The 27,307-nt window shown below is 39.0% G+C and overlaps 1 protein-coding gene across 1 annotated transcript in view; it reads left to right on the top strand.

Moving 5' to 3' along the window:
- Nucleotides 1-27,307, top strand: part of LOC137614836 (reelin-like) — a 596,609-nt gene that overhangs the window by 449,015 nt on the left and 120,287 nt on the right. Inside the window, exon 37 of the mRNA XM_068344496.1 lies at nt 118-275. Within this exon, the coding sequence (XP_068200597.1) occupies nt 118-275 (158 nt within the window). The remainder of the gene's footprint in view (nt 1-117; nt 276-27,307) is intronic.

Below are 27,307 nucleotides of genomic sequence, written 5' to 3'. Positions count from 1 at the left end.
ATACCTTTATTTTGGACAAAGGTTGCCATACTGTAGGCACACAAAAATTATAAAGTAATTTTCTCACTCTTATGCGACAAACTTTTCAACTCCAATATTTTAACTATCATCAACCAGAGACACGTTAGCAAGAATTAGGTTCAATCAGCTGGATTACCGACAACAACACACGTGGTCGCTCTCTCATGTCTACACTGGAGATGAATGTTATGGAATGTGTTCCGGAAGAGGATTCTGTGATGCTGGCATTTGCCATTGTCAAGCAGGATGGTCAGGTAAGTGTACCTCTGTGTCTAAAGTGTTTGTACAACTGAATATTATTATACTGTAACTGATGTTTGTTTAGGTAAGAGATCCGTGTTAATCAACCTAGCAAAGAAATATTGTTCTCTTATGTCTTACCTAGAATAAAAGTCTTTGCAACATTTTTCATTGCTATTCATCATTATTATTATTATTATTACTATTATTATTATTAGTAGTAGTAGTAGTAGCAGTAGTAGTAGTAGTAGTAGTAGTAGTAGTAGTAGTAGTAGTAGTATACATTTCTGATATTATCTGTGTTACATCTTAGATAATACAGTCTCATGCATTTTTATTTTCTGGGTGTTTTATCAGAATATGAATTCTTTCGTTGGTTAACGTCGTTCATTTCTACTTATGACATTTCCCTGTCCTAATTATGTTGTCATTATTATTTGTATCTCCTAATTTATTTTCTAATTGCTTGTGCGATTCAGAGATGTTGTGAAAACATTATTATTATTATTATTATTATTATTATTATTATTATTATTATTATTATTATTATTATTATTATTATTATTATTATGGGAAAGTGAATAATATATATTTTTGTGATACTTTGTACTATTTCTTGATTTCCGGTTGCTATTGGACTTCTAACATGTATAAATAATTGGTGCATGTAGCTAAGATTCCAATTCCCTGCCAAAGAAGCAAGATTTAAATTTTTATAATAAGAAGTCTTTTAATCTTTAATTTGTTTATGTCTCTTAGTGGAGAGGCTCTACATTGCCCCTTTCCGAAATGTCCCATCGCAAGGGAATAGTCCCGTCACCCAGAGTCTATAGGAGTATTGATATCACCTAAAACTGCACAAATATCTCTAGTTGTGATCTTCTGTATGACACCGTGCAGTTATTGATAAAATTCATCTCTCAAATCAAGATAATTTTTTTCACTTTGTTACAAAGCAGGGGCATATGCTGCGGCAAATAGATTGCTTTCCCCTAGTTGTATTTCAGCTTGGCAGATTCTGTCACATATTTGCTTGATAGAAGGGTTAAGGACTTGTTTTACTACTATACCAGCTCAATGTCTTTGCGACAGTAAATTATCATAATTGTTAAAAAGGAAGAGATTTGCTGGCTCAATGAGTACAGATCTGACCCGAATAAATTCGAGAGGGAAGAAGAAAATTATGTACATTAAATCTAATCAATAAGAAAATTATTATACAGTAGATATGAGATAAGAAATATAAATTTTGAAATAAAAACCTTCGATAAATAGAAATTTAGAAATTACTTATAAAACCCATGTTTCTTAAAAACTCTAGAAATACGATAAAATGCCAGACAAATTGTAGTCATAAAAATTCATCGTCTAGTAGAAATAGTGTCACACTCACTGCACCCGTTTTGATGATTCTCGTGAAGAAACGATTGGCCTGATTTGTTTTTATCTATCATTTTCCGATTCATTATTCTACATCGTCTGCCCTTTTGATAATATAAAATGCTTTATGGTAGTTACATCATTCTTAGTTGGTAGTTTAATGTCATGCTGTGGTAGATCTATTGCTGATTTAGCCGCAACGTCCACTTGTTCATTACTAACAACTCCAACATGCGATGAAATCCAACATATTTATATAATTAGCCTACCGTTTGGGAATAGAATTTATTAAGGAGCTCTTTAGTTTGTAAGAACTGTTGGTTCTTATACGTACAACCTTTTCGGGCTTCTTTGGCACATCTTGAATTGAAATAAATGACAAACGTATGATTCATCCTTTCTTTAATTGTTTTAATAATGTTAATTGCTAATAAAATCTGGGATAGTTAAGATGTAAATACTGGTTCTTCACTAGGTAATGATAGCTAACTAGTTTTGTCTGAGGATACTGCAGCACATCCAGCACCCATTGGAGATAGAGCCATAAGTATATAGAGCATATTAAGGTCCTTGCCTTTGAATATGTTCCAAGGAATGTTGTTTCTGGTGACTCAGAGTATATTCATATTACTTTTATAAATACCATCTTAACGAGAAAAATGCCTTGACATAGTCATTTGGCTTCAACACAGAATATCATTTCCGTGTTGAAGCCCTGTGGTAGGCAAAAAGGCTCTCATACCGTGGGATATTTTTTTTTTCTCAGTGTGAATGAAAATTTCTCTCATTCTTTTTTTCTGGTACTTATTATTAGTTCAACCTCCTTCATATTTTGTCAACTGTCTCCGATCTTGCTGTCAAACCTTTCTTCCCCTCTTCACGGTCTAGATTTTGTGGAAGAGATACAATTGCTTGTATTGGAGTTTTTTCCGAAATCTATTGAGGGAGCTGTGGTGGTCTTGCCAACGACCCAATAATGTTTGTACCAAAAGAGGGTCAATAGTTCCACATTGGTATTCATAACTATTTCATGTAGAAAACTGGCTCTCGGATTCCATGGGTGGTGTCGAGAATTTTTCTCCGACTTATTGAAAACTAATGATTCTAGGCCCGATGGAATGGGCCGATGATAAGACCTTGAAGAAGTTTGCTTTCCAAAACAATTCAGGAGGATTTCAATAAAATATGATCACAAAATTAAGTTTATTACAAAAATAATCATTTAAAAACACAATAACAAGTCAGCAAAATGAAAGTTAGGTTTTCAACCTTACTGTGCACGCAGTTACTCGACACTGACAAGAAATTCAAATACAGGCTCTCATGACCTTAGAACACAGTAACCCTTGGGGGTTTGCAACATGTGCTCATAAAACTCTAAGTCCACGGTTGAACTAAACAAGGCGAAATCACAATATTACACTGATAGTTCTAGGGTAAATGACATACCAGTGCCTGCAGAGATCATTTGAGGCATAAAACAAATCCCTAATCCTAGGGATGACAAATTTACAGACAAATAAAAATGAACATAATTCACACTAACAAAGGAACCGACCTGGTATCGCGGTAGATAGGAGCCAGAGGCAGAGAGACATACTACAACTCCATAGACAGTTCGGGAATTAGGCAGGAATGGTCGAGCGTCATTTAGCATAGATCAGAGGAAAACTAATGTCTCCCGCGCTAATTAATGGGTCCTTGTGAAATGCGCAGGAACTCTCACTTTATTCAATCAACAAGGGGTTTAATCGGGTTTCTTTATCGAATACAAAACAGAAAAACAGTCAAAGTCTTACGTCAGATCAAAGGATAAACTCAATACCTCAGCTGAAGGCCGTAATTTGCCAGAATCTAACAAACTAGCGAGTCCTTGGCCCTAAACATATACATCGATAATTTTGCCTGCATGAATGAATACAATATCATTTTCGTAAATTGTAAATAGTAAAGACTTTGTTTCTCTGACACCCGCTCCTTCCCCACCAGGTGGTAGAAATTTACGCCACAATACCGTCACGTATTGGACAGCACTCATTCATAGAAACGCCCGCGAGATCTTCCCGTCTTGCCCTAATTTAACGCAACGTTTGTGATGTTAAATGGCGGTGATTTCGAATGATCAGTTCGAAACTCCCGACAGGTGGCCTGGTTTTTTTTCGAGATATGACTCTCGGCAATCTGTCCAGTTTGGCTGCCACAATAATTAAAGTGGGTATATTGTATTCTTGAAATGCTCTCAGTCCCATCAATTTGGTTTGGCTTAGACTTGAGCCACTCTAATCATAGTGGCACCATTCCATCGTGGTAAGGTAAGGAGCGGACATTTAGGGGTCAGCTCTCACAAGTGTTATTGGTGAAAGATTTAGCTTCATGAAAGGCCAGTGGTGTCTCATTGAGAATTTTAGACAGTCTATAATTTTCTTTTCTTTCCCTTGAACTTTTTCTTTTTTTAATTGCTATATTAATTTTCATTTTTAGCTCTCCCTCAAAAAAGATACTTAAAACAGTCAGCTTACCACCAGCAATTCACAAGCAAAGGTAAAATAACTCAATTCTGCCTTGGAGAGTTTTCTGCTGAAGAAGGCCAATAGGCGGGGCGAGCCGTTGACCACCTGTTCGAGTACTGCACCAATAGTGACGTCGCTGACATCGGTGGAGAGAAGGCGAAGGGCATGTGGGACGGGAAAAGTGAGAGCCGCAGCAGTTGACAGGGCCTTCTTTGCATTGCAGGAGGCCGCTTCTTGAAGGGGACCCCACTTCAGGTTCTTTGGCTTGCCCTTGAGGGAGGCGTAGAGGGGAGCAAGAGTGGCGGTAATGGCTGGAAGAAAACGGTGATAATAGTAGATCATGCCCAAGAATTCCTGCAGTGCTTTGACGGTCGAGGGCGTGGGGAAGTTCTGAATGGTTGCTACCTTCTCAGGGAGGGGATGGACTCATTCAGGAGTGATGCGATGCCCTAAGAACAACACTTCGTTGCCACCAAAGGTACACTTGTCGTACCGGACAAGGCCGTTTTGTTGTAGGCGGTTGAGCACGATGCGCAGGTGATGGAGGTGTTCCTCTTTTGAGGAAAAGAACACAAGTATGTCGTCCACGCAACATACAAAGAGGGGGAGGTCCCCTAAGATGCCATCCATGAGACCTTGAAAATTGGCCCCAGCATTACAAAGGCCAAAACAGGAGTAATTGAAGGTGTATATACCCAAGGGAGTGGTGATGGCGGCCTAGGGGATATCTTCTGGGTTCATAGGCACCTGATGATACCCCTTCAGGAGGTCGAGCATGAAGAAAACCTTCGCTCTGTGCAGGTAGAAGCTCACGTCGGTGATATTTTGGAGGGGGTAGTGATCCGGTTCTGTATGCATGTTCAGGCGCCTGCAATCCCCAGACAGACGGAGGGAGCCGTCTTTCTTCAGGACGATGTGTAAGGGTGATGACCATGGACTGGAGTCCTTTTGGTAAAGGCCCACTTCTTCAATTTCGCGGAACGTCTCTTTAGCGGCTGCCAATCAATTCAGTGCCAGATGTCTGAATTTGGCGAAGACGGGGGGTCCCGTCGTCTTGATATGGTGATAAATACCGTGTTTGGCAGGAGCCGTGGGCGTTTGGCAAAGTTCTGGACGGAAAACTTCCAAGTACGACGTGAGGAGGTGGACGTAGGCATCCATGGGTGCACTGATGTGGAGAACGAGGTTGGAAAGAGCGGGTTTAAGAGGTGCCGACAAGTATGTGTCTGCGTTGATCAATCGTCGGTGGGCGACATAGACCAGAAGGTGGAAATGAGAGAGGAAATGCGCACCGAGCATTAGCAATGTGAGATCAGCAACGAGAATCTACCAATTAAATTTGCCGTTTCCGAACGATAATGTGAGGTTCTCGTAACCGTAGGTGGGTATCCCAGATCCGTTGGCAGCCACCAGGTGGAGGTCAGAAGACTTAGACAGACTACGTCGTATCCTGATGACTTCCCTTGGCAAAAGAGAACGACAAGCACCCATGTCTACCAAAAATCACACGTCTGTTCTTGCATCATGTAAAAAAAAATATTAGAATACGGGAGCCCACCGCCACGAGTGATGGCCAACTTACACGGTTTTTGGCCATGAACAATCCTTGGTACATTTCTTCGCGGCAACCCCGAATCTGTAGTGATATTAGCAAAACTGCAGCCAATGGGCGGCAGTAAGTGGCTGTAGAAGTCGTTGGTTGGGGCTCAAGCGAGTGGTGGGTGATGAGTGGCTGTGTCGCTGCTCCGGCACGTTAAGGAATAGGCGTGTGTGTCCTACGGCATTCACGTCAGCTTCGGTTGCCGCTGAATAGGTGTCTTCTTTGTCAGGAGTGGAGGGGTTGATGAAGGTCTTGAAGATCGTGAAGTGGCTATCCATAAGGGCATCAGCTTTGGTCATCAAGTCCTTTATGGGTAAACTATCGACATCGGGTATAGCAGCGCGTACAGGTTCGGGTAAACGGCATACCCAAAGGGTACGAAGAAGGTTCACCTCACAAGGAGAGCCGTCTGCGGCAGGTTGCAGGAGAGCGATACTGGTAATTTCCCTGAGGGCGAGTGAAACCCTTTGGTCCCCCAACAGTTGTTGAGAGAGCTGAAAAAGCTTTGCTATATGGGCGGCTGGCGACGGCGAGTACTGCTGCAGAAGGTATTTTCTGAGGGCGTCATACGCTATTGAGGTGTCTCCTTGTTCACAAAGCCAGTCGGAGACTTCCAGGAAGGTGTCCTCGGGTATTACCATGAAAACACAATCTGCTTTGGTGGTTGAGGGAGTCACGCCCTTGATGCGGAACTGGACTTCTTCGCACTGAAACCAAGCAAACGCTTTTCTGCTGGCGAACGACAAAAGTTTGAATGGGGCGGCGCCAACTTCCGTGGAGTCCGCCATAGTAACAGTGAGGTGGGGAAGGCGGGAGGAGCGAGTCGACCTCTGGGGTCACCAATGTGACGGGCCAAGAGTAGGTTGTGAGTCAAAGGCAAGATGAATGAAACTGAGTAAGTTTATTACAGACACATCTAGTATATGTACACACTAGATTCCATTAAGATGGTCTCAAAATACAAACCGGCAACCGATTCTATTAACAGTTAATAATGAAGTAGGCAGACAGGTTAGTACAAGTTGCTGTCAGTGCGAGGGGAGAGCAAAGATACAAAAGATAATATATACAAAAAAGAGAAATGTCGTTACTATGTACAATCTTGTGACACACGGGTGGTACAGAACCATGCACTAATTTTAGCTAGATCCATATCAAGAAATTAAGCAATCCCAGATCTACATTCAGGAGATGGAATTACTACAAAGAGAGTAGAATCATCTGCATATGCAACAAGTTTGCTTTCAAGACCAAACCACATGTCATATGAATATAGTATGAAAAGCAATGAGCCAAGAACAATACCCTAAGGAACACCAGAAATTACACTACTATACTCACTACGGTGCCCATCAACTATAATTCTTTGCACTATATTACCTAAAAATTCAATAATGATGCTAAGAAAACATCCACTTATTCCTAATTGTTTGAGTTGGAAAACATGGGCCTTATGATTACCACGGTCAAAGGGAGCAGTAGAGTCAAGGCCAATCATACAAACTTCCTAGCCACAATTTCTGTACAGAATTGGATATTGTAAGAAGGGCATCGCATGTGCTAAGACCTTTACGAAAGCCAAATTGCAAACTAGGGAACAGATGAATACTCTCAGCAGCCCTATTTAGACTTTTATCCAAAAGACAATCAAAAACTTTAGATAATATTGGAGTTATGGCAAAGGGGTGATAATTAGCTGGCCTCAAGCTACCACAAACACATTTACATAATGGAGTAATAATACCAATTCTCCAACCAGTGCTAAAAGAACTTCTTGCTAACTTACAGAAAATAACAGATAACATAGTAGCAGTTTTAATAAAAAAAACAAAGGAAAAATACCATTTGGGTCTACACCTCCATAAGCATCAAGGTCCATCAAGAGGGCTTTTCTATGACAAGATCAAAGAGCTAAACTGGTTAAGTCAACCTCAGGAAAACAAGAATGAGGATGATCAGTTTTCTCAATACTCTGCTTATTGTCTAACACATCAGCTAAAAGAGTTGCCTTTTCCTTTGGACAGTGAATGACTGAGCCATCTGGTTTAATTGAAGGAGGAACTGTTGTGTCTACACCAAAGAGTTCAGATTTAAGGATAACTTACAATTTACGTTCCTTGATTGTACCTAAAAGATTTTTTTTATTTTATGTTTAAATTGTATTCTTTTTCAGCAAAAGCATAAACTCTCTGAGCAAAAGCTCTAAGCTGAGTATAGTTATTCCAAGTCAAATCTAATCTATTACCCTTCCGAAGATGATAGGCCTCCTGCTTCTCCAAATAAGCACGTATACAATCATCGTTGAGCCAGGGGTTTACCTTTCATTCAGTACCTTAGCACATGAGATGGAATACACTTATCAATTATGTTGATCACATTCTCATTCAAAAGAACAACAGGTTTAATACTATTGTACCATTGTGACCTATTCAAGCTCAAAAGATAACTCAAATTTTCATTCCCGTCAGCTTAAGCTTTTATATAAATCTTACATGAGAATGACACATCAAGGCAGGCTGTTTAGTCTTGACTACTAATAAAATCAAGACATGATCAAATGTACCAACCGGTGAACCAGCCTTACTTGTTATAACGCCAGGGAAGTCAGTGTACACGGGGTCCAAGCAGTTACCAGATCTGTGAGTAGCTTCACTTATGATTTGCTCACAACCTGATTCAGAGACAAAGTAGGAGAAACATAATTTAACCACTCCCTATGGTGAGCTTTGAAATTACCAACTAAAACAAAGAAGGCCTTTCTATCATCTTCTTGTATCTTAGCAGTATGGTAAGAAGATAATCGAAGGTAGAATAGGGAACAAATGGCTACAGAGTAATGATTTTCTTCACAGAAGTATTGGCGAAATGGTCTTTTTATTGCCGAAGTCGTCAACAGAAATCTTCCTTATTCAAATTAGCTGAGGTCATCATCAGTGTCTAGAGTTTGCCATATGATCCAGGGGTACAAGGAAAATTACAAATGCTATTCATTCTTTTCGTTTGGAGGGGGAAGACTTAGCAATAAAATTCAACAAAACGTTGAATTTAGGGGGAAGAAAATTTTAGACTGTCTGATATCTTGAAAGAGACCCTACAAGCCTTTCATGGAATTAATTATTATTATTATTATTATTATTATTATTATTATTATTATTATTATTATTATTATTATTATTATTATTATTAGATGAGCTACAACACTAGTTGGAAAAGCAAGATGCTATAAGCCCAAGGGCTTCAACAAGGACAAATAGCCCAGTAAGGAAAGGAAATAAGGAAATAAATAAATGATATAAGAAGTAATGAACAATTAAAATAAAACATTTTAAAAACATTAACAACATTAAAACAGATATTTCATATATAAACTATAAAATGACTTATGTAAGCCTGTTCAACATAAAAACATTTGCTGCAAGTTTGAACTTTAGAAGTTCTACTGATTGAACTACCCTATTAGGAAAATCATTCCACAACTTGGTCACAACTGGAATAAAACTTCTAGAGTACTGTGTAGTATTGGGCCTCATGATGGAGAAGGCTTGACTATAAGAATTAACAGCAGGCCTAGTATTACGAACAGGATGGATTTGTCTGGGAAGATCTGAATGTAAAGAATGGTCAGAATTATAAAAAAAAAAAATCATGCAACATGCATAATGAAATAATTGAACAACGGTGCCAGAGATTGATATCTAGGTCAGGAATAAGAAATTTATTAGACTGTAAGTTCCTGTCCAACAAATTAAGATGAGAATCAGCAACTGAAGACCAGACAAGAGAACAATACTTGAAACAAGGCAGAATGAGAGAATTAAAACACATCTGAATAGATTGATCACCAAAGATCTTAAAAGACTTTCTCAATAACCCAATTTTTTGTGAAATTGAAGAAGACACAGACCTAATGTGTTTCTCAAAAGTAAATTTTCTGTCGAGAATCACACCTAAAATTTTATGTCATACATTATCAATGCTGAGATTCGGATGTTGATGAACCACTGTCCTTGACCTACTTACAATCATACTTTGAGTTTTGTTACGATTCAACTTCATACCACATAATTTGTACCATGCACTAATTTTAGCTAGATCTCTATTAAGGGATTCAGCAACCTCAATATACATTCAGGAGATGCAATTCATGTAAAGAGAGTAGCATCATCTGCATATGCAACAAGCTTGTATTCTAGGCCAAACCACATGTCATGTGTATATAGTATGACAAGTAATGGGCCAAGAACACTACTCTGAGGAACACCAGAAATCCCATTCCTATACTCACTATGGTGCCCATCAACTCCTTCACCAATGACGCTGACCCTCAGATATCTACTCCCTATCTACCATGATGGGGTGGTACCACTATAATTAGTGGGGTTTAAGTGTAAGCCAAACCTGCTTGATAGAGATGAGAGCTTTTCAAGAATAAAATTATCATCAATTTAATCATAGATGCAGGCAAACTGGACAGAATGCTGGGAGTCTTATCTTGAAAAACCAGCTCACCCCTGAAATCCAAAGGTCCTAGTATGCAGGTGTGCCTCTCACCTGTCGTGTCCACACCCCCTCCCTGCCCCAGACCAGCTTTTCCTATTCTATTGTCAATTAATCCAGCAACATCAAGTGTGCACCTCCTCTGAAAGAAGGAATAATGTAATGCACATGCAACAAGCAATGCACATACAAATTTATGAGGGTGCCCTTTCTTTGTTTTTCAATACTTTAACCATCATTGAACATCAAAAAGTCATTGAATGTAACATAGTTACTTAAACTCCATTATCATTCCATTGATATGTTATTCATATTTTATACCAATGCCAACCAATTGTCATGCGTATGTGACCACTTAAGGGCAAATAAATACCTGTTGTCACTAAATAAAGTTAGTTGTTTGGGAGCCACCTTTAGTAAACCTCTTCCTCCATTGCCATCACACTGGTGACCTACAGAGTGCCTCGAACACCTAGCCACCTCCTAGGTCATCTCTTCATCTGCTGTACCCTCCAATGATACCCACCATTGACCCCGATTCTACCACAGTGAGGCTTCAGCCCTTTGCCATCAGAGATGCATTTAACTGATTTATTGTCAAGAAACTGTTCTGCATCAAGGCAATAATCCACTCAAGCAAAAACACTGACTGTCTTTTCTGCAATCCCCCTCACCACCTTCCAGAATCTCACACTGCCTTTTTGAGCAAAGGGACACCCCATAGAGTAAGATACCCTCAACGTCACCAGCGACTCGTGTAGCCAAGATTTTTCAGCTCTCTCAATAACTGTAAGGGTACAAGCGACATCAATGGCCCTCGGGGAAATGATAAGTAATACTCGCCTTCAGCTTGCCACAGATGGATCTCTTTGTTAAATGATCCTAGTTTGTGCTTTTTGGGCGCAATGCCTGCTGTAACCAGCGCAAGCTGCCCTTCCTGATGTTGACACCTTGCCCATGAAGGACCTGATGACCAAAGTCAATGCCCTTATAAATTGTGACTTACCCACAGTCAAGAGCTCCACGAAGACTCCACTCCTGACAAAGGGGACAACCATACAACACCAACTAAAGCAGACATAAAAGTTATAGGAAATTGATGTCCCCCTCACAAAAAGCCTGGGAAATAATGAAATCCCCCCCTCCCTATTTATGCCACCCCATGTGCGCATCCGAACCAATGACCTCAACAATGATTGGATGATGCCTCTTGCCATCAGTTGTATGACTATCCTTCCATATTTGGGGCCGCTGCTAAGAAATATGCTACCGGATGTCAATGGTAAAATATCGACTCTCCCCATTAACTAATATCTTATTTTTGCATAAATAGGGATCTAATGTACACTTTTTTGTAGATACTGGCTTCTGTCATTCCCTTCTACCTCAGTCTCTCCTAAGGTCACCAATCTATCATTCCAACACTGCTGATGTACACCTGGTGTCACCAATGGATCTCCTATCACAACCCACAGTTACAAGACGCTAACATTGTCATTTATGGGAGCCAGGTACCAGTTGAATTTCATCATTGCTGATGGTACACTTGTTCTCGTCATGCGGATATCCTTGCCCATTTCCAACTTCTGGTCTACATCGCATATCGATGCTTAGTCAACGCCAGCTCTTACTTATGTACAACTTCATCGACTGCTTCCTTCAACATTGCTCTCCACATCAGTGTGTACCCTGAATGCCTATGCCCACCTCGTTACTTTATATCCTAATGTTTATTTTACCAGAAATATGTCAGACACACACAGTTCCAGCCAGCAGGTTATTTATCACCATATCAAGAAAGTGGGACCCAGTGTTTTCTAGATTCAGACTATTTGGAATCTGCTAAACACACATTTGCTGAAATGGAAGAAATAGAACTTTATCAGAAAGCCTCCAGCCCATGGTCATCAATTCTCCATATCTTCCTGAAGAAGAACTTGATGCCAATGCCCTTATGGGGATTATAGGTGTCTCAACGTGCTGATAGAACCAGGTCACTACTCCCTCTACAACAATGCTGACCTCACCACCTACCTTCAAGGGCTAAAGTATTCTCGACCATTGACTTCCTGAAGGGGTATTATCAGATGCCCATGAACACAGCAAACATTCCCAGTACCACCATCACCAACCCCTCCAGCACTTATATCATCAATTACACAGGCTTTGGCCTCCGTTATGCAGGGGCCACATTTCAACAACTCATGGACGGCATCTTAGGGAACACCCCTCGCCCCCCCTCTGCATATGTTATGTAGATGACATACTTCCCCCAAAAAAGGACCACTTATGCATCGTCCTTCACCATCTGTAGCAGAAAATCCTTGTGATCAGGTTAAACAAGTTTACCTTTGCTAACTAGGATGTTGCCTTCTCGGTTCATCACATCACTCCAGAGGGCAATCCCCCCCCCCCCTCACTGAGAAGGTATCAGCAGTACAGAAATTCCCCACTCCCTAGACTGCCAAAGTACTGCAGTAGTTTATTGGCAAGTTTACCTACTATCACTCTTTCTTACCAGCCATAATTGCTCCGTTCTACAAATCCCTGAAGGTCAAGCCAAAAAACCTATAAGAGGCAGTCTTTGTTATTGCAAAGAAAGCCCTCTTAACTGTTACGATTCCCCTTTCCTGTGCCAAGTGAACCCCTCTTACTCTCCACCGATGCCAGCGACATCACTGTTGGAGCAGTACTCAATCAAATGATCAAAGGATCACCTTGCCAATTGACTTTCTTCAGTAGAAAGACTTCAAGGTGGAATCCAGCTACTTAACCTTCGGCTGAAATTTACTGGCAGTGTATTTGGCTATCCATCACTTTTAAGACTAAAAGATGAGGCAAAGCTTCAGAAAACCGAGATGAGAAGGCTGAGGTGTGTTATGGAAATATCACTGCTCGAAAGATTGGAAAATGATGAAATAAGAAGAATGTCAGGCATAATAAAGATTAAAGACACAATTGGAGTTTCACAACTGAGATGGTGTGGGCATATATTGAGGATTGCTAGTGGGAAGGAAGTGAGGAGGGCTTGGGAGGAACGTATTAAGAAGGGAAGATCTAGAGTAAGACAGATAATTAGAGGGTGAGATAAAGTAAAGGATGATGTAGAGAGAAAAAGTTTGATGGAAGAGGGTACCTTTGATAGAAGGCAATGGAGATAGCACGTCAGGCAACTGACACCTTAATGTAAGGATAACAGTGGGAAAGAAGATCTTGAGAAGTTCAAAATTGTGGCAAATGATTTTATGTTAAATAGTCTGACATAAGTCTCTCTTCATTGTTTATACATGACAGATCCATTTTAATATTGTTATTGATCTTAAGATATTATTATTCATTACTCATTAATTCTCATGTAGTTTATCTATTTACTTATTTCCTTTTCTCACTGGGCTATTTTTCCCTATTTTAATTACCAGGCTAAGACCGAGTAATAGCCATTCGTATCATAGACTGGAAGGAGTTCCTCCTGCTGGAGGTAGATAAAGATGTCTCCAACCTGGAGAAGAGTTGTTCAAGTCAAAGACGTACTCAATGTAACATGCTTATCATTGGAGGCTTACTCTTCATGGTAGACAGCAATCTTCTCATCTCCTGAAAAGTCATTTGTAAATGTCCTCTCGCTCAGAGGAAATGCTGGGTAATCTCAAACAGTGAAGTGCTAATGACTCAATGGACTAGTGCTCTCTCTTAAAGTATGACTAACAGAGAAGTGTAATCCGATTAGTAAAGCCAGCAGATCAGGATACTACATGATTTGCAGCTATCTTGGAGTAAACAAATCTTGATTGATCACACAGGTAATTTTGATAAATGGAGGAAAGGCATAGATGTTGAGGCTATCTGTAGGCGTTGGAATTAATTTTTCATAGTCTCCCATAGGTCTGGAATAGGGGTGCAAATCCCCAGGAGCTTCCTGTTTTGCAATTTGACCTATCTGTGTGATAAAGTTACCATTCTGTGCCAATAACTTGACCTGATGAATCTGCTCATTCTTAAGTGTGTTCCTTCTGTCAAGAATATACCTTGCAGGGAGCACTGCAACATGATGAGCTCCTCCAGCTGTGCACCTGAGCAGTCAACTAGCAAGGAGAGAGGGAGACTGTTCCTCAATGTTTGTTGCCATATGCCAATATAGATGCATTTCACTGTGCTGGCTTGCATACACTAAGGCACTGCATACGGCATGCAAAATGCATAGGTTTACTTCAGTGCCTTTCACATGAACCATGCAGCCATGATTAAATGCACTAAATCATGTGATTTAATAAACGAATTGGCAACCCTAAAACTCCAATGAGAGAAATTAAACAGCTGGCCATCATGAGACGTAGTTTAGAATTAGGCAGTGATGCCTGTGAACAAAGCTGCAGTCCCCAGAACATTGTCTGCAGTAGCATGTACAGAAAATCACCCTAGAGTGACATCATTATGGTGTGGGTTAGACATACAGTAGATCAGATCAGTGAAATTCTTGATTAGGAATAGGGTGGTGAAGATAAAACTTATGCATAAAGTGAATCTGATGGATGAAGTGTTGACGAACACTCTTTAGGCTAACAGTGGTGATCGAGATATTCTTGATCAAAGAAATGTAGATGAACCCTCTCCTGATGATGAGCAAGCTGAGAATCATGTGATAGAAGCTGATAGCAACTGTGATGGGTGTAAGATATCGTGATAAAGTGTTATGTATTAACATGAACTTAGCAGGATAAGTTTTAAATGGGGCAGACATGGTAAGCAAAGTGGAAGGGGGCCACATGACTTCCGCATCTCTAGTGCTGGTTAGAACTGGACTCATTCTCAAGTAACCAACGAGGCATCTTTCTGCTTCAGATGACTGGACTGATGGAGAGAGTTTTATTCCTACTGAATATTATTTTATCACTGAAGCTGGAATTTCCAGTGATTTTAGGCTACCCAATGATGCCATCAAAAGTGATCTTTTCAAATGTTCATGGATGGAAAGGTAATGAACATTATGGTTGATGAAACAAACAGGTACAATGAGCACAGGGTACTCAAACATGGACTGTATGCAAAAACAATAAGAGGATGGAGGCCTATTGGACAGATTAAACGTGCTATGAACAACTGGTTCGCGACCAAGCCCAACAATGATATATGCCTTCTAGTATCAACTTATACTACAAAGGCATCATGCACGGCTTGTATCAACGGGATGAGAAGGCCATGAGGGATATCATCAAGAACCATGTCATCCAGTTCAAGAAGACTCTAACATTAACCTCATCATTTACTATCATACCATGAAGACCGGATCTCTCATTATGAGAAACTGGCTCCTCCCATGCAGGGCTTTTTTAAGAGGTCCAACAATGTTTATTCCTATCAATGCCAAGTCCGAGGATGTTTTGGCTATTACATTGACATATTACAATGACAATGATGAGACTATCCAAAACATTGTTCTGCCACATCCAACAGGGAGTCATTAAGACCAACCACCTCCTCACTCACAACAAGAATATGGCTCGAGAGGACATTATAAGGAGTACAAAGATCATTGGTAGTGCCCCAGACAGTAGAAGATTTAGGATCATGGAGGCCCTGCTCATCCAACAAGAGAGACCTAACCTGAGCATGACCCAGATGTTCCTCCCTTTCTGCTAAAGAAACACCTCCAATCAACCTTGTAACAATGATAAAGACAACGGCTATGAGCAGACTGGTAGATTGCCTGCAACAAAGACTCTCCCAGCAAGTGCCACAGCCAATCAGCAAGCACCTCTGGACACTCCAGACCCAGATTCTGAGTAGCTGAACTGCTTGCCTGATTCCGAGCCCCACTCAGGCAGTGTGTTAGCCAATCAGCATGCTGCTCTGGGAGCCATGGCTGAGCCTACCCAAACCCTGACTCCACCCAACTTCGATGATTGTGAGTGGAATATGGGAGAACACCTCTTTCCCAGAACAGATAAGGATTCCGCCCATGAGGACCAATCAGCAACCAGCGGCTGATGTGACGAACCAACCACAGCATATTTAAGGATCCTACTCACCAACCGATAGAATGAATTGTCCGAGTCGCAGCTCAACTCCTGAGTCGACAACACTTCCCAGAGAAAGCTCCCAGTGACCTAACAGCAGCTTAATGACTGTCGTCCTTAGACTTGTTTAGCTGTTTTTTTTCAGCTAGTCCAGTATTAGGCTCCGAGTCCAGTCTACTGCTGGGCTGAAATTTTCAGCTCTGCCGTAGTCTGTTGACTTACAAATGAGCACACATACAGAAATACTCTTTTGTGAACACAGGGACCCATCCTTTCATCATAAATCAGTAGAATGCAGACTTCCATATCAAAGTGAGATCGTCAGAGGCAGGAACCACTGGTACAACAACGTGGACCCCTGCTTACCATGTATCAACCACCACAATGACAAAAAGAAAATATCTGACTGGATAAAACTTAACACAGAAGGGATCAGTCATGACATACACTGTTTGAGTACTGCCTGCTTGAGAGCTCATACAGCAATATTTCACAGGAAGATTTAACGTCCGAAATTAACTACCCCTCCTGCCACCTCTCCTGCCCAAACTCCTGTGCCTCCTGAAACACCTTCCCTACCTAATCTCTTACCACCTCTCCTACCCCTGTACCTGTCTCCCCTTCTGTCTCAGTGGGACTCCATGCTGCAAAAAAGAAAAAGAACAGGACCGTGAATCCACCTACTTCTCCAGTTATGAACACCTCTACCAATTTGGCAGAGAGCCTTCTGCCAGATTGTAATAACAGCAGTTGACTGACTCTTCTCCTCAACGAAACTCCTCTCTTTTATGTGGAGCCCTTGATAGTAGCAGCCAAATCTCCAGCAGCAGCCACCTCACAAGCAGCAGCAATCCTACCTGAGATAAACACCTCCCCAGCTGTAGCCACTCTGCCTGTAGAGTCAATAACCACCTCACCAGCTGCAGCTACCTCACCACCAGCAGCCACCCAACCTGGACACCTACTTAAGTTCAGGCTGCCTGCAACAGGAGATGCTCCATCATGCAGCTGTAGCTGCCATTGCATCACAGCAAGAGCCAACCTCAAGGGTGACCTGATAATCACCCCAATGGATCAGACCAGCGGCAGCCTATTGTAAAAGAAAGCCTCCCAGACGTTCCTGTACCCTGCAAAGAGATTGAGAAAAGCTGTGGTAAACAACTACCCAGTTAAGATGCCACTGGAATTTATCCCAAACTGCACCACCACCAGCAACGCAAAACGCAAGAACACCAGCAGAAATATGCCCTCTAAAGAGGTAACAGTTACCTTCTTTGTGCCCATACCATCGTCTCTTGATCTTGTAATCTGGGGAACCTTCCTGATCAAAGACCCCTCACCTGAACCCATGAAGTGCTTCAACTGTCAGAGGTTTGGACACCGCAGAGAAGAATGCAGCAACTCAGCTGTCTGCGAAGTCTGCAGTCGACGTCACCTCACGCAAAACTACATACATGCACACAAAGGGGGAAGTGAAACCTCTCCTAAGTGCCCCAATTGTGCCCAACCTCATTATGCCTGGAACAGGAGGTGTCCAGAGCGACTGAGATGGGTTGAGGCAATGACCAACCCACTGACCACTACAGCAGCAGCAACACCGTTCCAAGCATCCCCTCCTGCACCAGCAGCAGCACCGACAGAGCCATCTAGGCAGCACACAGTCCCACGCCACAGACCTGTCCAGCAACCTGCCACTGTCCCTGCTCCTGATCCAGTTATCCTCATCCAATCTGAACCATATCCTTCCCAAACTCCTGCTCCCTCCCCACCCTCCCAAACCCCTCTCCCTAACTGATCCTTGAACCACCAAATCGACTCTCTGTCCCCTGAAAAAAAATCCTTCCTTTCATTTTACACCTTTTGTCCAAGTTCTGCCCTTTTTAACATCCCCCTACCCCTCCAGACACTTTTCCAATCCCTTCTTAACCCCACCCTATCATACCCTCCTTGAGCAGAGATAATTTATCATAACTTTAAACTAATCCTTTCTTCTCTTACTAAAATTCCTTCACTCTTCTCACAGTCTCTGCTGCCCACTGGGACTCACTGCTGTAAAAACTATCTCAACTACTAAAACTCTTCGGTTCGGTTCGCAATTGGGCCTGGTTTTTTTTTTTTTTTTTTTTTTTTTTTTTTTTTTTTTTTTTTTTTTGCTATTGGCAGTTACCAACTCTGGTGTGAGCAGCTGCACCTCACTTCCAAGTCCTGTACTTGGTTGTGCAGTGAGCAAGCTGGTTGGCCTGTGGGGCAAAGAGGTCTATATTTTTATAAGGGAAATTGATATTGGCAGCTATGCACTTTGTGCTGAGCGGCTGCTTCAGTGTACACTCTGTGTCCTTGGAGGCTATGTCTTTGAGTCTAAGAGACTCCGTCTGGAGAGAAATCCCTGGACCAACTACACCACCTAACCAACCACCCCTTTGACAGACTTTGCCTAAAGAGGAGAGGAGATACATGGTATCAAATGTGGTTTTTGTTATCCATGTTCTTAAACAATTACTGCCCTCAAACAAACCTGGAATAATAATAGTTCATTAGTGTTGTATATAACTAACCTAGTACACTATTGTCGCTGACTTGTGTTGGTGGGATCAATTACAGGCTTCCTCTTAAAATATATTCAATTTGGTTCAGGTTTACATCTCTGATACACTCTTTCTTACTTGTGACTCTCGGGAAAAAAAAAAAAAAAAAAAAAAAAAAAAAAAAAGCGTACCCGGAAAATACAAAAATAGCAAAAGAGCATCACTCTTAAAAAGACTGGTTCCTACTGCAATACAAAAGTAAGAAGAATTATATTCTGACTTTGAGGCCCTTAGTAAATGATCAAATCCTTCATGCTACTCCACTTATACACTATACTGAAACATGTTCTATTAATGCAATACTGTGCAACATTACTCATAATACCCATAGCGTATTTAGTATTAAAGTACAAAATACTTAACAGTCTCCTCCCCTTCAACTTGACATTGCACAAAACTTTACAAATATAATCTCTCAGGGGGTTTCCCTCTATTCATCCTACTGGGAAGTACTCTAACTTAATCCTGTACTGATACATGAATAGATTCTGATTCTGCAACTGATGTTTGAGCATCTTGGTTAATATTTGAATCATTTGACCCTACTACTACTGAAAATGTTCCATCTCTAACATTCACATGATCTACAGTATTTTTACTTAACGTCTGTAATTGATCAACATGACGTTTTACAATATTTCCACCAACTTGAACATCATAATGTAAATTTCCTATCTCTTTTACAATATATACTGGTACTCACTTCTCTGAAGTATTGTATGATCTTACCATGATATTAGAACGAGGGGAAAAATGTCTTACTTTTTGGAGACTTTTTAATTGCTTATACCCTTTTTCTTCTAAATCACTTTGCAAACTTGGATACAACAAATCTAACTTACACCTAATCCTCCTCCCCATCAACAAATTTGATGGTGTCACACCTGTTGTGCTGTATGGTGTTGTTCTATAAGACAATAAAAACTTTGACACATTAGAAAATATGTTATTTGTATTTGCTTTTCTATACTTGATGTTATGCTTAAATGTTTGAACAAATCTTACAGCCTCTCCATTCATGGAAGGATGATACTTTGCTGAAAATATGTTTGATACCATTCAAAATACAAAACTCATTAAACTCTTTTGATGTAAACTATGGATCATTATCAGTTACAATTCTTTCGGGAATACCATGTGTTTAAAAATTTTGTATTAATTCTTTTACAGTTGTGTAAGATTTTATTATCGTTATTGGAATTACTTTTGGCTACTTACTGTAAGCATCTACAACTATCAAAAACAAATAACGTAAGAAAGGTCCTGCTAAATCTGTGCACTCTTTGTCATGGATACCTGGGTATCTCCCATGGTTGCATTTTAGCAAACTGGGGATTTTCTGTTGCGTAGCACAATTCATATAATTTCTTACAAATAATTCAATATCTCTCTCTGCACAAACAAAAGTCCTTGCAAATGGACATTGATCTGACAATACCTTGGTGATCAGCATGTATTTCAGGTAAAAATCTTATTCCTCAGTGAACTAGGGACAATTACTCTTGACACTTTCATTATACAACCTTGTGCTATGCTCAACTCACTCCATATATCTTTATAGGGTTTATAATTTGCCTCATTTCCACACAAGTCCCTACCTGTCATTAAACTCTCTAAAACCTTACTAAATATTGGGCCTTTCCTGGTATTGTGTGCAATATCATTGGCTATAGTGGGTACATTATACACTGAAACTAGCAAATATACTGTCATCATACTCTTCTTGTGCTTTGTCTTCCCGCCAAGACAAGTCGGCGACAATACTAGGATAGTTATATACAACACTAATGAACTATTATTATTCCAGATATGTTTGAGGGCAGTAATTATTCAACTACATTGATAACAAACACCATATTTGACATTTGACGACGAGGATGGGATCCATTATAGGCTTCTTATTAAAATACGTTTAATTTGGTTCAGGTTTACATCCCTGATCTATTCTAACTCACTTGTGACTCTCGAATGAGAATATGTAAACAAAACTCGTACACAAAAAATGCAAAAATAACAAAAGAGCATCACTCTTAAAAATACTGGATCTTGTTGCAATACAAAAGTAAGAATTAAATTCTAACTTTGAGGCTATTAATAAATGATCAAATCCTTTATACCATACGCTACTACACTTATAAACTATGCTGAAACATATTTTATTAATGCAATACTGTGCAACATTACTCATAATACCCGTTGCAAATATAGTATTACAGTACAAAAAATACATGAAACTTGGCTGCCCTCTCGTAAAGCGTAGCAGATATACTTTATTGTATCGATCTTGACAAGTTTTTTTTTTTTTTAGCAAAAGTATAGTCTTTTTTTAATGCATTTTGCTCCCTTCTACCGATGACTAACATAGTACAGTTACTGGCAGAATGCTTTATTTACGAAAGAAGAATAATACGAGCAATAGAATAGCTCCACTGCAAAATTAATGCTACTGAGGCAGCAATTATCTTCAATGAAACTTTACTAAAAGATATACTGCTCCAAAATTATTATACTTAGCATATTATAATACATTAATTTATGAAAATCATATGGGTTTTGTCGGTATGGTTTGTGAAAACCGAAAATGAATTCCTAAACTTCGTCACAAGATGTGAGAGAAACGATCAGTGAAAAGAGAGGAAGACTACATGCAGACTCTCAAATGGAAAGATTGCTGAGAATTTACAAGGACACAAACTTGCATTTGAGAGAAATAAAAGACCCTGGGAAAAGACATTTCAGGACTGAGGAACCTATGATAGTACCTGATGGGATTATTTATTATGTGAAAAATATGAGACTTGTAGACAAATCTGATATTTAGGCTGAATATATTTGGTAGAATGCACTCGTAAATCAATAAGAGGTGCAAGAAAATATTTTTCCATTTATTATTATTATTATTATTATTATTATTATTATTATTATTATTATTATTATTATTATCATTATTATTATTATTATTATTATTATTATTATTATTATTATTATTATTATTATTATTATTATTATTATTATTATTATTATTATTATTATTATTATTATCCAAGCTACAACTGTGGTTGGAAAAGCAAAATGCTACAGCCCCGAGGGCTCCAACAAGGAAAGCAGCACACTTAGGAAAGGAAATAAGGAAATAGCAAATTATTATTATTATTATTATTATTATTATTATTGTTGTTGTTGTTATTATTATTATCAGCCAAGCTACAACTGTGGTTGGAAAAGCAAAATGGTACAGCCCCGAGGGCTCCAACAAGGAAAGCAGCACACTTAGAAAAGGAAATAAGGAAATAGCAAATTATTATTATTATTATTATTATTATTATTATTATTATTATTATTATTATTATTATTATTATTATTATTAGCCAAGCTACAACTGTGGTTGGAAAAGCAAAATGCTACAGCCCCGAGGGCTCCAACAAGGAAAGCAGCACACTTAGGAAAGGAAATAAGGAAATAGCAAATAAACTAAATAAAATTAATAAATAAAAATATAGAAATATTTTAAGAACAGTTACAATAAAATAAATTAGTAATATATGAATTATAGAAAAAGACTTATGTCAAAATATCCAACAAGAAAGAATTTCCCAAAAATTTGAACTTCTGAAGTTCCACCACCAGATTAGTAAAATAATTCGACCATCTGGTTATTGCTGGAATAAATTTTTCAGAATGCCGTGTAGTATTGTGCCTTATTATGGAGATAGCATGACTGTTAGATTTAAATTCTTACTGAGTTATGGTGCCAGATATCAATATCGTGATCAGGAATGAGTTTCATGGACTGAAATTCTCTTTCTAACAAATTACGACGAGAGTCAGCAGCTGAAGACCAGAGGGAAAAGATATTACTCTAATAAATGTAGAACGAAAAAGTTGAAGCATTTCTTTAGATTAGAAAAAATCTTAAAACTTTCTCAATAAGCCAATCTTTTTGTCCAGTTGAAGAAGAAACTGATTAAACATTCTTCTCAAAAGTAAATTTGCAATCGAGAATAACACCTAGAATTTTACATGAATTGCAAATAGTTAAAGAGGCACTGTCACTGCAGGGATCAAAGTGTTGAGGAGCCACTGGCCTCGACCTACTTACAATCATACTTTGATTGTTGTTAGGGTTTAACTTCATGCCCTATAATTTGCATATCATGCACTAACTTCAGCTACATCTCTAGTAAGAGATTCTGAAACCATAAGTCTATATTTAGCAATTGGAATAGAAGATAGAAGATTAACATCATGTGCAAATGAAACCAAACCACATATCAGGTGTATATGGTATGGAAACAAAGAGCCAAGAACATTACCCTGAAGAACACCAGATATATTCCTATAATCACTATGGTACCCATCAGCAACTATTCTCTACAGTCTACTACTTGAAAATTTGATAATGTTAACTAAACACCCATCTACTCTTATATTTTCAAGTTTAAAAACAAGGATCTCATGATTAACACTGTCAAATGCAGCACTAAAATCAAGACCAATCATACAAACTTATTAAACAAATTCAAAGGATTCATGTAGGCCACTATAAATTACGAGAAGTTTATCGCATTCTCTAAGAGCTTTACGAAACAGAAACTGGCAATTAAGGAACTGGTGATTACTTTCAGCATACCTACTTAGACATTTTACTAAAGGGCATTAAAAACCTTTAGATAATATGGGAGTTGTGGAAAATGGGTGGTAATCAGCAGGGCTAGATCTACCACAAACACATTCATTCAATGGATTAACATTACTGATTCTCCAACAAGTCCTAAAAGAACTACTTCAAGCTAACTATCGAAAAATAACATTAGAATTACAAGCTAAGAAATCAGCTGCCTTTACATAAAACAAAGGAAAATATCATCGGGGTTTAAACCTTCATAAGCATGAAGGTCCATTGACACTGTTTTAAATTCACAGGACTGAATAGTTAAGCTAATTAGTTTCGCTTCAGGAAAGCAGGAATGAGGAAGAATGAGTTTTTCATTACTCTGCATACTACCATACACGTCAGCCAAAAGGGTTATCTTTTCCTTTGTACAGTGAGTACCTTAGCCAACAGGTTCAAGTAAAAGAGTAACTGTTAAATTCACGCCAAAGAGTGCTAATTTGAAGTTAGCCAACCATTTATACTCCTGGTTTGTACCAGAAAGGGTTTCATTATGGTAAAATATTATTCCTTTTCAGGTAAAGCATAAACTATCTAAACAACAGCTCTTAGCTGGGTATGCATATTCCAAGTCAAATCTAATCTTTTACCTTTCCAAAAATGATAAGCCTATCGTTTTCTAAATAAGCACATCTACAATAATCATTGAACCAGTGTTTGTCCTTCACTCAGTATTTTAACACACGAGAAGGCATACATACAATATGTCAATTATGTTTATCAGATTTCCATTCAAAGAACAAAAGGTTCAGCCCCTTTATAAAAGTGAGGTAATTTCAAATGCAAGAAATTCATTTGAGAGCCCATTCCAGTCTATTAGATGCTTACGAAATCCACAAACGCAGTACAAAATAGAGGGGCACTCAGTAGAGAGCATGTTTTTCCACACCAAGCAGTCTTATTTTGCTCTTAACTCTACAGCGTACTTGTACTTCGATGTATTTTCTTCAAACTCGAATGGAGTTGCCCTTGGGTTATACTCCACATGTTCGCCAAGCTTCGTTGAAATCGGTGAAGTAGTTTCCGCGCAATATTGTTCACACAAAAATAGAATTACGATTATTTAAAAAAACTGCAGCATTCTTGTTCTTTGATCTACATTATCCAAAATTTTGCAGGTAAATCCTTGGGTCATACCCAACATGAAAACCAAGTTTGGTCCAAAGGGTTAAAGTAGCTTTTGTGTCAAGTTTCTTACAAACAAATGAATAAATACTCTAATTATCCAAAATGTTACAGATTCATCCTTGGGCCATACCCAACATGACTACTAAGTGTGGTTAAAATCAGTGCAGTAGCTTTTGTGTAAAATTGCTCATAAACAGAAAAACAGACAGGGGTGGGTACGTACCTATTGTAGAATTTTCTAATTTGGCGAAGGCAATAAAACTAGTTCACTACAGTAGCTTTATTTGAAAGTTATAACCCAACTCCAACCAAAGTACAGAACATCCTAATCGAAAAAACAAGGCAAAAATTTGATACCTATTCAACATAATAATAGTAATAATAATGATTAGAATAATAATTTGTACAGGGTGATTCCTTCAAAGGCAAAAGCATTATCTGGCCACGATACCAAACGGCCAGCGAAACTTGTTGTTGTAGCCTGATTGGTAACGAGTCTGCCAGGTGATCGCCAGTCGGGGGTTTGAGTCCCGCTAAGACTGGTTAGTTCCTTTAGTGTCTGCAACCTTATCATCCTTGTGCACCAGGGATAGGGGGTTTGGAGGAGCCTATAGGTCTATCTGCTGGGTCACCAGCAGCCATTGCCTGGCCCTCCCTGGTCGTAGCTTGGGTGCCGAGGGGCTTGGGCGCTGATCATATGATATATGGTCAGTCTCTAGGGCACTGTCCTGCTTCATGGGCGGCCTTAAAACTTTTAAACTACCATGTTTGTTTCCACATAACAAAGGGACATACTGCCTAGGATGCATTCTGGGATTTGCCTTTCGTGTTTCCAGTCATACCATTTTACTGTTCAATTTTAGGAAAGAGAGAGAGAGAGAGAGAGAGAGAGAGAGAGAGAGAGAGAGAGAGAGAGAGAGAGAGAGAGAGAGAGAGGTCAGCAAGCATGCCAGCTGTTGGAGTCAATATAGAAAAAGAAAATGCGCACAATAGGCAAGGAGTTATATGTCTTACCTAAAATTTAATTTTTATAATGTTTCTATCTATTACATATATTTTGTATCATGTTTAGAAATATCAGTCTTAGATATATGTAATATATAGGGAATAGGAAATTCATAGATAGAAAGGGTATTCTAGAAATTTATGAGCAATGTCCTTTGTTACATAGCAGGCAGACAATATCTTCCGATTACGTATTGCCGCTGGTTATGGAGAAATGAGCCAGAATTCTTATACGATTGGCAACTTCCTAAATTTATAGGATTATTCTTATGTCTGTTTATTCCATATAACAGGTTTTAATTCATTTTCTACAACTTTATGGGTTTGGAGAACTTAAGTTTATTTCTGTTCATGGGATGTCATTCTTAAATGTATTCTGGAGTCAAAGGATCAAGTGACCCATCACTAAAAAAATATCCCTAGTACCTGACCAGTGATGTTTTAGATACCAATGAAGTGTTCTCTGGGGGAGGCACCTATGAAGCATGTGTAAGAGCTTGGTCACAGACAACATGTAATAGCTTGCAGACTGGCCTTGTCAAATTGGGAATTGGGTTACATCCCCGAACTTGCAGAAACCTTGTCGCTGATGCTAAGGCCATCAGTATGCCCAAACACTCTGCTAGGTTGAAAGATCCGCAGAAAGTAAGGAAACTGAAAAATTGTGAAGGAATTAAGGGTAAAATTCATTTAAGTCCCAAATTCATATAAACATGCAATGTGTATGTAGGAAAAAACTGATTATGTAGGACAAAAAGACTAAATCTTTATTAATTAACAGTAACATATTAACCAGATATAACAAAGAGGAATTGAAGACAATATTATGCATAGCACTAAACCATTCATGTTTCTGTCCAAACTTTGTCTCTGCTCTAGCTTTGATATCCAAAGAGGTTAAGCTCTTATAAAATTTAACCCATAAAAAGGCATCTCGGTAGTCTGGACAGGTTTATTTTTTTTTTCTACAACTGGTTCATGCAAACAACACTATATTCAGGTAATTCTCCTGGAATTGTAAAATTTTGCCCAGAAGCCAATCAGTGAACAGATAATGATTACTGTCAAAGACATTAAAGTAACAGAGACAAAATGAATTTTAAAAGAGAAAGACTTTCTCTTCCATTTTGATACTTTATGTACTGAAGTTAGACCTTATATTATTGTCTAACTTAGTAATGTTGATTAAATCCTTGAACCAAAGAATTTACTGTGATGTACCTGCATTTTGAAACGTACAATCTTTAGGTCTAAAAATACCTGGTCTCAGTATTCAACAGCAGGTGTATACTCATGCCATCCACCCATTTAATGATTAACCTTTTCAATGCATGAATCTTTACGAAAAAAAAATACATAATACAAGTTTTCCTTTTATCCCACCCATGTAAAAACAAATACTAATTGCAGTTGAAACCTATGAGCATCCGAAATTTTCTAATGCTTATATGTCTAGGGTGATTCCAATTATCCAAACTGTTAATGCACTCAGAGGAAATCAGAGTGTCTATTTCTCTCTGTTATAAGAATTTTAGGTACTTTCCTCCCATTTCTATTTATTATGTCTCTTATAATATATATCTTTTCAAGAGGTAAGCTCCCCAGGTCCTTCATAGCAGAATCTTACTATGATTCCTTCCATTTCCTTTTTTTAA

This window comes from Palaemon carinicauda, chromosome 21, assembly GCF_036898095.1.
Source record: "Palaemon carinicauda isolate YSFRI2023 chromosome 21, ASM3689809v2, whole genome shotgun sequence".
In the NCBI taxonomy this organism is placed as follows: domain Eukaryota; kingdom Metazoa; phylum Arthropoda; class Malacostraca; order Decapoda; family Palaemonidae; genus Palaemon; species Palaemon carinicauda.
Note: the sequence above shows the minus strand (reverse complement) of the source record. Positions and strands in the feature narration are given on the sequence as shown.